The 11,729-nt window shown below is 39.2% G+C and overlaps 2 protein-coding genes across 2 annotated transcripts; one reads left to right on the top strand and one right to left on the bottom strand.

Annotated features, from left to right (window-relative positions):
• Positions 1-8,617: 8,617 nt before the first annotated feature.
• LOC131431854 (uncharacterized) lies at positions 8,618-9,474 on the top strand. The gene is made up of 2 exons (XM_058597766.1): positions 8,618-8,892; positions 8,945-9,474. The coding sequence occupies exons 1-2, from the start codon at positions 8,644-8,646 to the stop codon at positions 9,413-9,415; spliced, it is 720 nt and encodes a 239-aa protein (XP_058453749.1). The 5' UTR covers positions 8,618-8,643; the 3' UTR covers positions 9,416-9,474.
• LOC131431853 (ribosome biogenesis protein WDR12 homolog) lies at positions 9,450-11,249 on the bottom strand. Its single transcript, XM_058597765.1, has 3 exons — positions 11,036-11,249; positions 10,044-10,978; positions 9,450-9,987 (listed from the first exon to the last, which is right to left on the bottom strand). Exons 1-3 carry the CDS (start codon positions 11,101-11,103, stop codon positions 9,707-9,709), a joined length of 1,284 nt encoding a protein of 427 aa, XP_058453748.1. The 5' UTR covers positions 11,104-11,249; the 3' UTR covers positions 9,450-9,706.
• Positions 11,250-11,729: the final 480 nt, after the last annotated feature.

Here is an 11,729-nt window from a genome sequence, read left to right as displayed (position 1 = left end):
CAGTCCCTCCCCTCTCAGCAGGCCATTCAACTTTGTTGATTTTTGAGCGCTTGTTGAACGATATATTGCACGAAATATTCGTTCAATTTGCTGGAACGGTTTGTTGTTGTTTTTTCTCTTGCAAAAATAGTGTGAAAATTAAGTGTTACCTTTCCATAGAAAGAAAATTTGTTGTTATTCTACGTGAAGTAGAAGTATTGTGCAGGTATGTATTGTTAGTTTGAACAAATAAGTGGATAAAACTTCAGAAATTCTGCAGTAAAACTAGTCCAACGGGGCTCCAACTCCTCATGTTAAAAATGGCTCAACAATGGACCTCTGTCTGCCGGATTTGTTGAACGAAAAAAATGGCATTCGGTTCAACGGTCTGTTTCAAAATCGGCAAACGAAGGTCCCGTGTTGGCCCTCCGTTGAACGATTGATTGGACTTTCATTGGACCAATGATCCAACGTATTGGACCAATGAAGGACCACCGTTGAACGTTTTTTTTCTAAGTGGGGTGTGAGATAACCACAAACAACTCAAATATTAAGTTTTCTCAAATTTTGAAAACAACGCGGAAAACTCTTTACTTTTGCTTGGCTTTTTCGCAACTCTCATTTGGACTTCAGTCGTCAGGTGGAGCAGTCGGCAATGAAAGCAGACTTTTTGCGTGCTATAAAGCCTCAAACGCTTAGGTCGTGCTTTCATTTGGACTTCAATCGTCGGGAGCAGCGGTCGTCAATAATGAGAGCAGACCTTTAGCGTCGTGCCAAACCTCAAACGCTCAGGTCGTGCTCTCATTTGGACTTCAGTCGTCAGGTGGAGCAGTCGTCAACGAAAGCAGACCTTTTGCGTGGTAGAAAGCCTCAAACGCTTAGATCGTGCTTTCATTTGGACTTCAATCGTCGGGAGCAGCGGTCGTCAATAATGAGAGCAGACCATTAGCGTGGTGCCAAACCTCAAACGCTCAGGTCGTGCTCTCATTTGGACTTCAGTCGTCAGGTGGAGCAGTCGGCAATGAAAGCAGACCTTTTGCGAGGTATAAAGCCTCAAACGCTTAGGTCGTGCTTTCATTTGGACTTCAATCGTCGTGAGCAGCGGTCGTCAATAATGAGAGCAGACCATTAGCGTGGTGCCAAACCTCAAACGCTCAGGTCGTGCTCTCATTTGGACTTCAGTCGTCAGGTGGAGCAGTCGGCAATGAAAGCAGACCTTTTGCGAGGTATAAAGCCTCAAACGCTTAGATCGTGCTTTCATTTGGACTTCAATCGTCGTGAGCAGCGGTCGTCAATAATGAGAGCAGACCATTAGCGTGGTGCCAAACCTCAAACGCTCAGGTCGTGCTCTCATTTGGACTTCAGTCGTCAGGTGGAGCAGTCGGCAATGAAAGCAGACCTTTTGCGAGGTATAAAGCCTCAAACGCTTAGGTCGTGCTTTCATTTGGACTTCAATCGTCGTGAGCAGCGGTCGTCAATAATGAGAGCAGACCTTTAGCGTGGTGCCAAACCTCAAACGCTCAGGTCGTGCTCTCATTCGGACTTCAGTCGTCAGGTGGAGCAGTCGTCAATGAAAGCAGACCTTTTGCGTGGTAGAAAGCCTCAAACGCTTAGATCGTGCTTTCATTTGGACTTCAATCGTCGGGAGCAGCGGTCGTCAATAATGAGAGCAGACCATTAGCGTGGTGCCAAACCTCAAACGCTCAGGTCGTGCTCTCATTTGGACTTCAGTCGTCAGGTGGAGCAGTCGTCAATGAAAGCAGACCTTTTGCGTGGTAGAAAGCCTCAAACGCTTAGATCGTGCTTTCATTTGGACTTCAATCGTCGGGAGCAGCGGTCGTCAATAATGAGAGCAGACCATTAGCGTGGTGCCAAACCTCAAACGCTCAGGTCGTGCTCTCATTTGGACTTCAGTCGTCAGGTGGAGCAGTCGGCAATGAAAGCAGACCTTTTGCGAGGTATAAAGCCTCAAACGCTTAGGTCGTGCTTTCATTTGGACTTCAATCGTCGTGAGCAGCGGTCGTCAATAATGAGAGCAGACCTTTAGCGTGGTGCCAAACCTCAAACGCTCAGGTCGTGCTCTCATTCGGACTTCAGTCGTCAACGAAAGCAGACCTTTTGCGTGGTATAAAGCCTCAAACGCTTAGATCGTGCTTTCATTTGGACTTCAATCGTCGAGATCAGCGGTCGTCAATAATGAGAGCAGACCATTAGCGTGGTGCCAAACCTCAAACGCTCAGGTCGTGCTCTCATTTGGACTTCAGTCGTCAGGTGGAGCAGTCGGCAATGAAAGCAGACTTTTTGCGTGCTATAAAGCCTCAAACGCTTAGGTCGTGCTTTCATTTGGACTTCAATCGTCGGGAGCAGCGGTCGTCAATAATGAGAGCAGACCTTTAGCGTCGTGCCAAACCTCAAACGCTCAGGTCGTGCTCTCATTTGGACTTCAGTCGTCAGGTGGAGCAGTCGTCAATGAAAGCAGACCTTTTGCGTGGTAGAAAGCCTCAAACGCTTAGATCGTGCTTTCATTTGGACTTCAATCGTCGGGAGCAGCGGTCGTCAATAATGAGAGCAGACCTTTAGCGTGGTGCCAAACCTCAAACGCTCAGGTCGTGCTCTCATTTGGACTTCAGTCGTCAGGTGGAGCAGTCGGCAATGAAAGCAGACTTTTTGCGTGCTATAAAGCCTCAAACGCTTAGGTCGTGCTTTCATTTGGACTTCAATCGTCGGGAGCAGCGGTCGTCAATAATGAGAGCAGACCTTTAGCGTCGTGCCAAACCTCAAACGCTCAGGTCGTGCTCTCATTTGGACTTCAGTCGTCAGGTGGAGCAGTCGTCAACGAAAGCAGACCTTTTGCGTGGTATAAAGCCTCAAACGCTTAGATCGTGCTTTCATTTGGACTTCAATCGTCGAGATCAGCGGTCGTCAATAATGAGAGCAGACCATTAGCGTGGTGCCAAACCTCAAACGCTCAGGTCGTGCTCTCATTTGGACTTCAGTCGTCAGGTGGAGCAGTCGGCAATGAAAGCAGACTTTTTGCGTGCTATAAAGCCTCAAACGCTTAGGTCGTGCTTTCATTTGGACTTCAATCGTCGGGAGCAGCGGTCGTCAATAATGAGAGCAGACCTTTAGCGTCGTGCCAAACCTCAAACGCTCAGGTCGTGCTCTCATTTGGACTTCAGTCGTCAGGTGGAGCAGTCGGCAATGAAAGCAGACCTTTTGCGAGGTATAAAGCCTCAAACGCTTAGGTCGTGCTTTCATTTGGACTTCAATCGTCGTGAGCAGCGGTCGTCAATAATGAGAGCAGACCTTTAGCGTGGTGCCAAACCTCAAACGCTCAGGTCGTGCTCTCATTCGGACTTCAGTCGTCAACGAAAGCAGACCTTTTGCGTGGTAGAAAGCCTCAAACGCTTAGATCGTGCTTTCATTTGGACTTCAATCGTCGAGATCAGCGGTCGTCAATAATGAGAGCAGACCTTTAGCGTGGTGCCAAACCTCAAACGCTCAGGTCGTGCTCTCATTTGGACTTCAATCGTCAGGTGGAGCAGTCGTCAATGAAAGCAGAACTTCTGTTCTTGGTTCTAAATTTAGTTCTTGAACTCAGGTCCAATTCGTTATTCTACAATTCTATTAGGTTCTTTTCGGAACCATAATAATACTCTCAAAGAATTATGCGAAATTTTGCTTTACTGTACTCTATACGGCAAATTTTTATTATAAATAACTATCTAGTTATTTCATTATATTTAATTGCGTTTCAAAATGATTAATGTAACTAATCTGTAATTTAGTCTAGGCGCATCGTTTGAAATTCTAGTAGTGAAAAAGGGGAAAGTTGCACAATTCACACAATCGATCAACTACCAATTCGAATTCGGAAGTATAAAGAAAGTGTGTCAGTTTTATTCGTACTCACGACATCCAGTTATGTCTCTGACATTACACACCCGTACTTTTTCTTTTCTCAAATAGAGGTTAGGTTATACAATCACTTGAAAAATTGGCTCAGGTAACCGAATGTCATGAACCAATCGACTTAGTTCTTTAAGTTGAGAAATGTTGTGTGTGTTTTGCACTAAATCTCAGAGAGCCTAGCATCATATACCATACGACTCAGTTTATCGAGTTGAGCAATTTCTGCGTATGGAGTTCCCAAATTTCATCCGGTTCCGAAATTACAGGGTGAAAAGTGTAAACAATTTTATACCGCCAGTTAAAGCGGCGATGCAAAGAACTTTAAAAATGCTAAATTGGGCTCAAAACTATTCCAATCGGAAGTCATTATACTGCCAAACTGGTTCCGGAAGAGCCAGGAATGATGGTTGTTTTCATGCGAAGGAAACGAAAACGAGATTCAGAACTTGTGTTCAGGGACCTTGATTTCTTTCGAGCGTACAAGCTCTCAGCTGGGAAATAACGTCTTCAAGACCGCAGGCTAGTCGCTCTTGCGTAATGAGTGCTCGAACTCGTTTTGTTACAATATTTACTTGCTGCTGGTCTACCGCCACTTAATTTCGGATGAAAATTACCAACACAATAAAAAATAATGTAGATGAGCAACGTTGAGAAAAATAAATGGTTACCTTCCAACATCGCTAAAAAAGTTGAATATATTATCAACGTAATCCAATAATTTATCGTGACGATTCATTATCAAATATTTTGATACAATCAGGCAACCCTGCAAGCAGCTGATCGGTGTTGACAAACGAGGGGAAACCAACTAGTAAAAAAACTCACATAACACAAGGGGTGTACCAATAGTAAATAGTTCGCGCAGTACAATATAGGTGGAACTAGTGCATCACGAAAAATTATTTTTATAAGAATTTACTCATACTATCATGTCTGTTAGTCTGTGATTATAGTTTTCATACGAATAACTTCACAATATATGAGAGAAGTTATGTTTTTCACAAGGGGGATGACAGTGATGAGTTAATTCCGATTCCAGTTGAGAAATCAGTCTTGTGATGAAAATACACTCATATTGCTACTATGACAACTTAAAAACTCTTCGAAATGCACATTATTCTACATTAATGCAAAAAAGACATGATACATCCGCATGCATCTCCACAAAATATTAACGCAAATATCACAATGGAAAGAAACGATTGACGACTCAGTAACAAAGTTTTTTCTGTCAACTTGAATGTTTTATTGCTTAGACTTTTCTCTACTTTAATTTTAATTTTGCTATTTAAGTCCTTACTAGTAAGGTTCGAACCGTGAACTCTTTTTCCATTTGGTAGGAAATCAAATGAAAGATAAAAAGTTACTTGCTAGTTTTGGCAAAGCGGTCATAATTTTTACATCGTGAATTTGCGGCAATAGTTTTGTCATTGAAAACTGATAGATTTTATTCATATAATATAACGACACACTATTGTTTACAAATTTATATATATTTGGAATTACATGTTAAAGTTTTTTTTATATTCTTATTTCATTCCAATATTTTCTTATTGAATAACAACATTTTGAGGAGGCATTGTTCGAGTGAAATAGACGGAATCATGCGGTAATTAATTTGCTATTGAGCTCATTTTATCTATAGTATTCAAATAGGAAAATAAAAGTCCGTGTTGGTCTATTGAATACATCAATAGCTCCTGCAGACTCAATGTACTTTCCTGGAACAGAAGAATGATTAGGAATGTGTTTTACACCTAGTACATTCAACATCTAATGACATTAGGGTTTTTTTAGAGAGCAAAATGCTTTAAAACTTCTTCCTTCCGTGCTTTGAAACTTCATCCTTGCGTCCTGACGAATAGTTTCAATGTTCACATTTTCAATACATGGAGTTACAAGCTATTACTCCTAGAATAATAGGTTGAATTAGAAATGAATAGGCTAATAAGTTGACTTACCATCTTTCAACCTTACGAAGCGTTTGTGTTTAATTAACAGATTCGACCATAACTGGTTTAAGATTTCTATTGAAAATGAAATCAACTCACTGATTGCTGTCAATAATATTATTATACGTGTTGTCATAACAGTAACGATGCTACATATGCAGCATGCTAAAAACTATTCATGAATAGTGTAGATAAATTGATGATATACCCAAAAAGATACTTTTCATATTCTTTTTATATTGGAAAAAAATGACGCGTATGAGAATCAAGTTAAGCGAAGTTAAATAAAACGCTAGTATATTTATCATTAGAAACAGTGAAATGAATTACTGTCATCCCCCTCGGTTTTTCATAGAAATTTCGCATAATGTTCCTAAAAATTTCGTATGATTATCATAAGGCGTTTTATTGGAATTCCTATTTTTGGGATTTCCTAAGGCGGACTAATGATTCGCTTACGAAATTCTTGTGGCTAAAAATCATACGAAATCATTATGAAATTCCATATATTTTTTGTCTGAGTGTGTATGTTAACTTTTGTCAACACCAGTGTTATTGGAATTGAAATCTTTATATTGGTCAATCAACCGAATAGTATACTAAAGAAACCCGAAATTTGTCGATCAGAACAGTTGTTTTTCAAAGATGGGCGAATCTTACAAAAGTAAACAAATCGAGTTCCTCTCACCTACCAATAAAAGCTTCAAAATCCTACAAATTTTGCCTAAAAATTCGGATTTTGCAAAAATCTCAATATTTGTAATACAAAGAACTATAAAGGGCGAAACTGCCATTCCATTTGTTTACGTAAGTTTCGCCCTCCGTGTTCCATGCCAACAAACAGGGTGATACTTCAATCGCTAGTAAGGAAGGGCGAAACCAATGTTGCAAATATTCTTCGTGTAACTAATTCGTTCACCGATCCTCCATGCGAATATCCTGTCTTCAAATAAGCCCGTCTCAATCCATTAGTTCATCCAATAACAAAATTTTAATAAAAATAATGTGCTGATAAAAACAAACTCAAAATACGTTACGAAATCAACAGCAAAATGTATAAAAATTTCAGCTTATTTTATAATTTATAGCAGTTAATCGTTTGGTTCAAATAATGTTCTTAAGTAGATTTAATAATAAATAACGAAATACCTTATATGATATTTAAAAAATAAGAGGAATATGTGTTATTAAAATCAAATTGTTGTGACTATATTAGTATTATATTAGGATAAGAATTCTATGTAAAAGTGATGCTACGGCGAAGAAAAACTTTTGTAAATTGCCTTGAAAAATAAACGTATTTATGAAAAAAAAATATGCTCGTCTCGAACAACGTTGAACTATTCACTGCACGAAAGAGAGAAGGGTGAAAATGAACAAGCAATAATCGTAGAGAACCCAAATCTACTAATACATTCTTCGCTGCTGGTAAACATCGTGCATGCTCGTTTTATACATTCGTTTGTCATTCGTTTATTTACTTTACTCTTCGAATTGGTTCGAATAGCGTCACTGCGATGATCATTGGTTTCCATTCTTCGTGAAGCATTCTTCATCTAATAAATTCATCATATCTTGTGAGGTAGCAGCAATGGGAGAGTGCTGAAATATGGTTCATCACATACACATAAGATTATGGTACTAATGCAGGGGGAAACGTCTTAATTTGCTTGTTTTAGAGACAGCACGAACGATCATCGCGAATAAGGTTTTGGCGATAATCGCTACCTGAATATTCGTTCCATGTTCGCGTTAAGTCAATCGGGGGTATGTTCAATGCGAATAACAACTGCAAAGAATAGATCTTCGTGCGAGCAACGAAGCAGCGTCGGCTTCGTTCGCACCCGAATATACGGACAAGTCCGAATATCAGAGCGATTATCGAACAAAGGCGAAGAAAAGCGAACGATGATCATTGGCGTTCATTGCATTTTTGATATTCAAGCAACATTGGGCGAAACTATTTATTTTCTTCATTTTAGATGGCTTCCGAACCTTTTACTACTGGAAATATTGAATGGGACGATAAAATTACTCGCTAATTTATCTTAGTCGCGAAAACCAACTAATTTCACGAAAAATACGCAAGGGCGTAACTTCATAATTCACACAGGAAGCATAAAAGTAAACAAATCGAAAAACGGCGAAATTCCTTTTATGTTGATTTATTCAGTAGATATAGAAGGAAAGTGGTAAAATTTGCAAGCATTTTAAAGATGAACCAACAGCTCTTCGTCTAATCAAAAATTGATCTGAGAATATACGAAAATTTCTAAGGCTGTGAACCATTTCACGGTTAATTTTAACTTTTGGTTGAAATCTAACACTTGAGTGGTTATTTGGTGTCGAGTAGTTAAATTTGACTAAAACTGTGGCCCATTTCAAAATTTGACGGACAGAAAGTTATTTGGGTTTATTTTCTACTGGAAATAATTTCAACTAAAGAATTAGTATTAGAATTTTCATTGCGAGATTTTTTTCAGTGTTGGAAAATAACTATCGATCTGTCAAAAATAATCATGCTCTCGAGCAGGGTTATTTTTGACAACATCAAATTAACCACTCGTGTCAGATTTTAACCAAAAGTTAAAATTAACCGCGAAATGGTTCACAGCCTAAATAGGATTTGAAACCAAAGTCGAAACATTCATCGACGTTTTTCTCCATTTGCTGTCAATGTTAGATTCGCCCTTCTTCGAAAAACAGCTGATATTTCTTTTGTGCGTGTTTTGTTTTTAATTTTTACCTGGCATCTCGCTGTCAATTTTTTTGTTACTTTATTGCTTTATTGCGCGCTCAGATGAGCTCAAGAGATTATTTATGTAAAGATAATAGTTTGTTTCTTGTTTATATTTTAAAATTTTTGTATACATTTTTTGAAACATTCACATATCCTCTCGAACGTTTTGAAACAAACTTCAATATGACTAGTATCGAGATTGTATGTCGTTTTTGTTTACGGTACCAGAGCCGAATGTGGTCACTGAAGGCTCTATATGAGAAACAAGCCACTTTTCTGGAAAAAGTGTATCAATGTACCCAGATTAAAGTAAGTTGTATTGATTAAAAAAGAAGTTATTTAAATATTGTTTGTCGTTTAGATAATAGATGTAGATGAATTACGCACGTGGGTGTGCTACAAGTGCTATCAAAACATTCAGAAATTTTGTGCCTTTCGGGAAATGCTCCGCGGGAACCAAGGTGTTTTCAAGCAACGCTTCGAAGAAGAACAACTGGAGCAAATGAGCGTAGTTAGTTCAAATGACCATCATCAGGTTGAGGTGTTCTATGATTTCGCCGGAGATTTGGAATCTTACTGGGAACCCGAGCTATCAAACACGGAAAAGCATTGGTGGGACACAGGAGAGACAATAGACGAATTACGAAAACATGAGGATTCAGGATTCAATGATGATCCACTGGATAGAAGAGCAATCTCTCTGGAAAACCCCGATAAATCAATATATTCGGAAATGATTAAATGTGAGACATGTAAACAAAAATATCCATCAAGTGCCAACGATAGCTGTGAAGAGTCGATCGAAGATCATATTTGCATAGAGTATAACTAATTTAATATTTTAAAAAAAGCTGAAATAAACTGAATTTAAATTATCCATAGAATGTGAAATATTCCAGCAATATATTTTATTCAATATAAAAGGCTCTAGCATTAAGAGTTCATATCATCCGTTGTTCCAGTCGGGCAATTTTAATTGCAGTTTTTGTTGCGATAGATAGGAATGGAAAGATGATATGAAATAGAATATCGCAAAATTCTTCTCATTGATTGTTGCAAAACCATACAATCCGGAATTTGTAATATTCCGTTAAATTCATTGCTAGATACCCTACGCTGAAGACTATTTTTCCGCTGGCATAGATATTTTAGACACAAAGATCCTCACTGAGTTGTCTGATCCGCCAGAAATGATAAACTTGGGATTCGACCAATCACACGCCAGCACTTTATCTTCATGTCCGATTAATTCGTAAATTGGTGCCTTGGGGCTTCGGTAATCCCAAAGTTTAACGTGATTGTCATATGCACCCGATACAAACAAGTATTCATTGGTCGTGCTCCAGCAGACTGATTGAACCCATTGTGTGTGACCAAGGTATGTATTCTTCACGATAGTTCCCTCTGAAAAAACAAAATTCGTTGAAAGATTTAACCACACCTTCTAATAGCAAACCTACGATTAGACTTCGGGTCATACAGCCGCAAGTTTTTATCTGGTGAAGCAGCAATAATCAAACCATTCAGCTTCGAATAACTTAGATCGAAAAATGATTTTTGACCAGAAATTTCCGATTTCACCCCGCTCAGAGCAAGATCCCAAATTTTGATCGTGTGGTCCCATGAAGAAGTTACAATGGTGCTATCGTCGATCCATTGTACGCCAGATACACACTCGCGATGACCAGCCAAAGTAAGCAGCGGTGTTCTTGCATTTCCTTGGTCCAACTTCTGTCTTTTGCTTGTAGATGGTTGCGTATCAGCATCTTCTCGTACATCCGTGGACCAAACTTTCAGCATTGTATCCCAACTTCCTGTTGCCATCTTTGTTTTACTTTGATTGGCTGCTATACAATCCACCCCTCGTTCGTGACCCTTGCAAACTTGCACACATTCTACCGAATTGGCAGCCACATTCCACTCCCATAACATGACCATCTGGTCTTGTGAAGCACTCGCAAACACTCCCCTTTCTTCATCCAAGGAAATCCATGTTACTCCCTTAACGGGAGCAATGTGACCCGGAATAGTTAACTTATGCTTGCCTTTTGCAGTCCATATATTCAAGGTGTTGTCGTAGCACCCTGTTAAAATCCAGTTATCTCTCGCTTCAACTGCTGAAACCCAATCATCGTGTAGTAAACAATCTTGAGGCTCGGGAGCAGGATAACGCTCCACATATTCTAATTCAATTGTGTCTTCGAACGAAATTTCTCGTTCCTTCAAATGTTGCCCAAGAGGAATCCTAACAAACTCTCCGTTCAGTAGAAAGTCAAATTCTACTTTACCTGCTTCCGCATTGTTAGAATCTTTCAATAACGTATTGATCAACACATTTAATTCTTTGTTATTCACATTCGCTCGGATCGAGTACGGAACGTCGGGAACAGCAAATCTGAAACATAGTACATGCTTAACCTCTTAATATGGCCTAGTGCATTTCCTAGCTTACTGTTTTTGTTTAGTGATCAGATGTATCTGAAGCTGTCCTTCGGATTTGCCTGTGATTTTCAAAGACATCGTGTCGTTGCCGTTCACTTCCCGGAAGGGAATACTTTCCAAATCGATCTCGGAATATTAATTATTAATATACAAAACTACCGGTGTGCTCAAGAATCGTAATCGTCACCTGAAAAACACGCTGAGCAACAGAGATGCCAGGTAAACATTTCAAATATCTTCAGTTTGTATCAAGTCAGGCACAAAAACCCAGGCACAAAAAAAAATTTGGTGCCTGGAATTGAGCGATTGATGCGCCATCTGCGTGTCAAAATTTGAAACTGTCAAACAGGAAATATATGCTAAAATAAAAAAAATGTTAAATAAAAACTACAGCTTCTTATTTCGTCTCCGAAAGGTCCCATCAGTACCAGCACATTCGGACGATTGTTGGTACAATAAGCCAATAAATCAAATATTTTTTCATATCACAAATCCCCCTTTTTCCATTAATACGTTTATTTCTTAAGGCAGTATACATAAGATTTTTTTTCGTTGTAGCATCACTTTTACAAAGAACTCTTATACTAATATAATTCTAGTACAGTCACAACGATTTGAATTTAATAAAACATATTCCTTTCTTTGTATTTCATCGTTTACTATTAAGTGTATTCAAGAATGTTATTTGAACCAGATGGTTAACT

This window comes from Malaya genurostris, chromosome 2, assembly GCF_030247185.1.
Source record: "Malaya genurostris strain Urasoe2022 chromosome 2, Malgen_1.1, whole genome shotgun sequence".
Lineage (NCBI taxonomy): Eukaryota > Metazoa > Arthropoda > Insecta > Diptera > Culicidae > Malaya > Malaya genurostris.
Note: the sequence above shows the minus strand (reverse complement) of the source record. Positions and strands in the feature narration are given on the sequence as shown.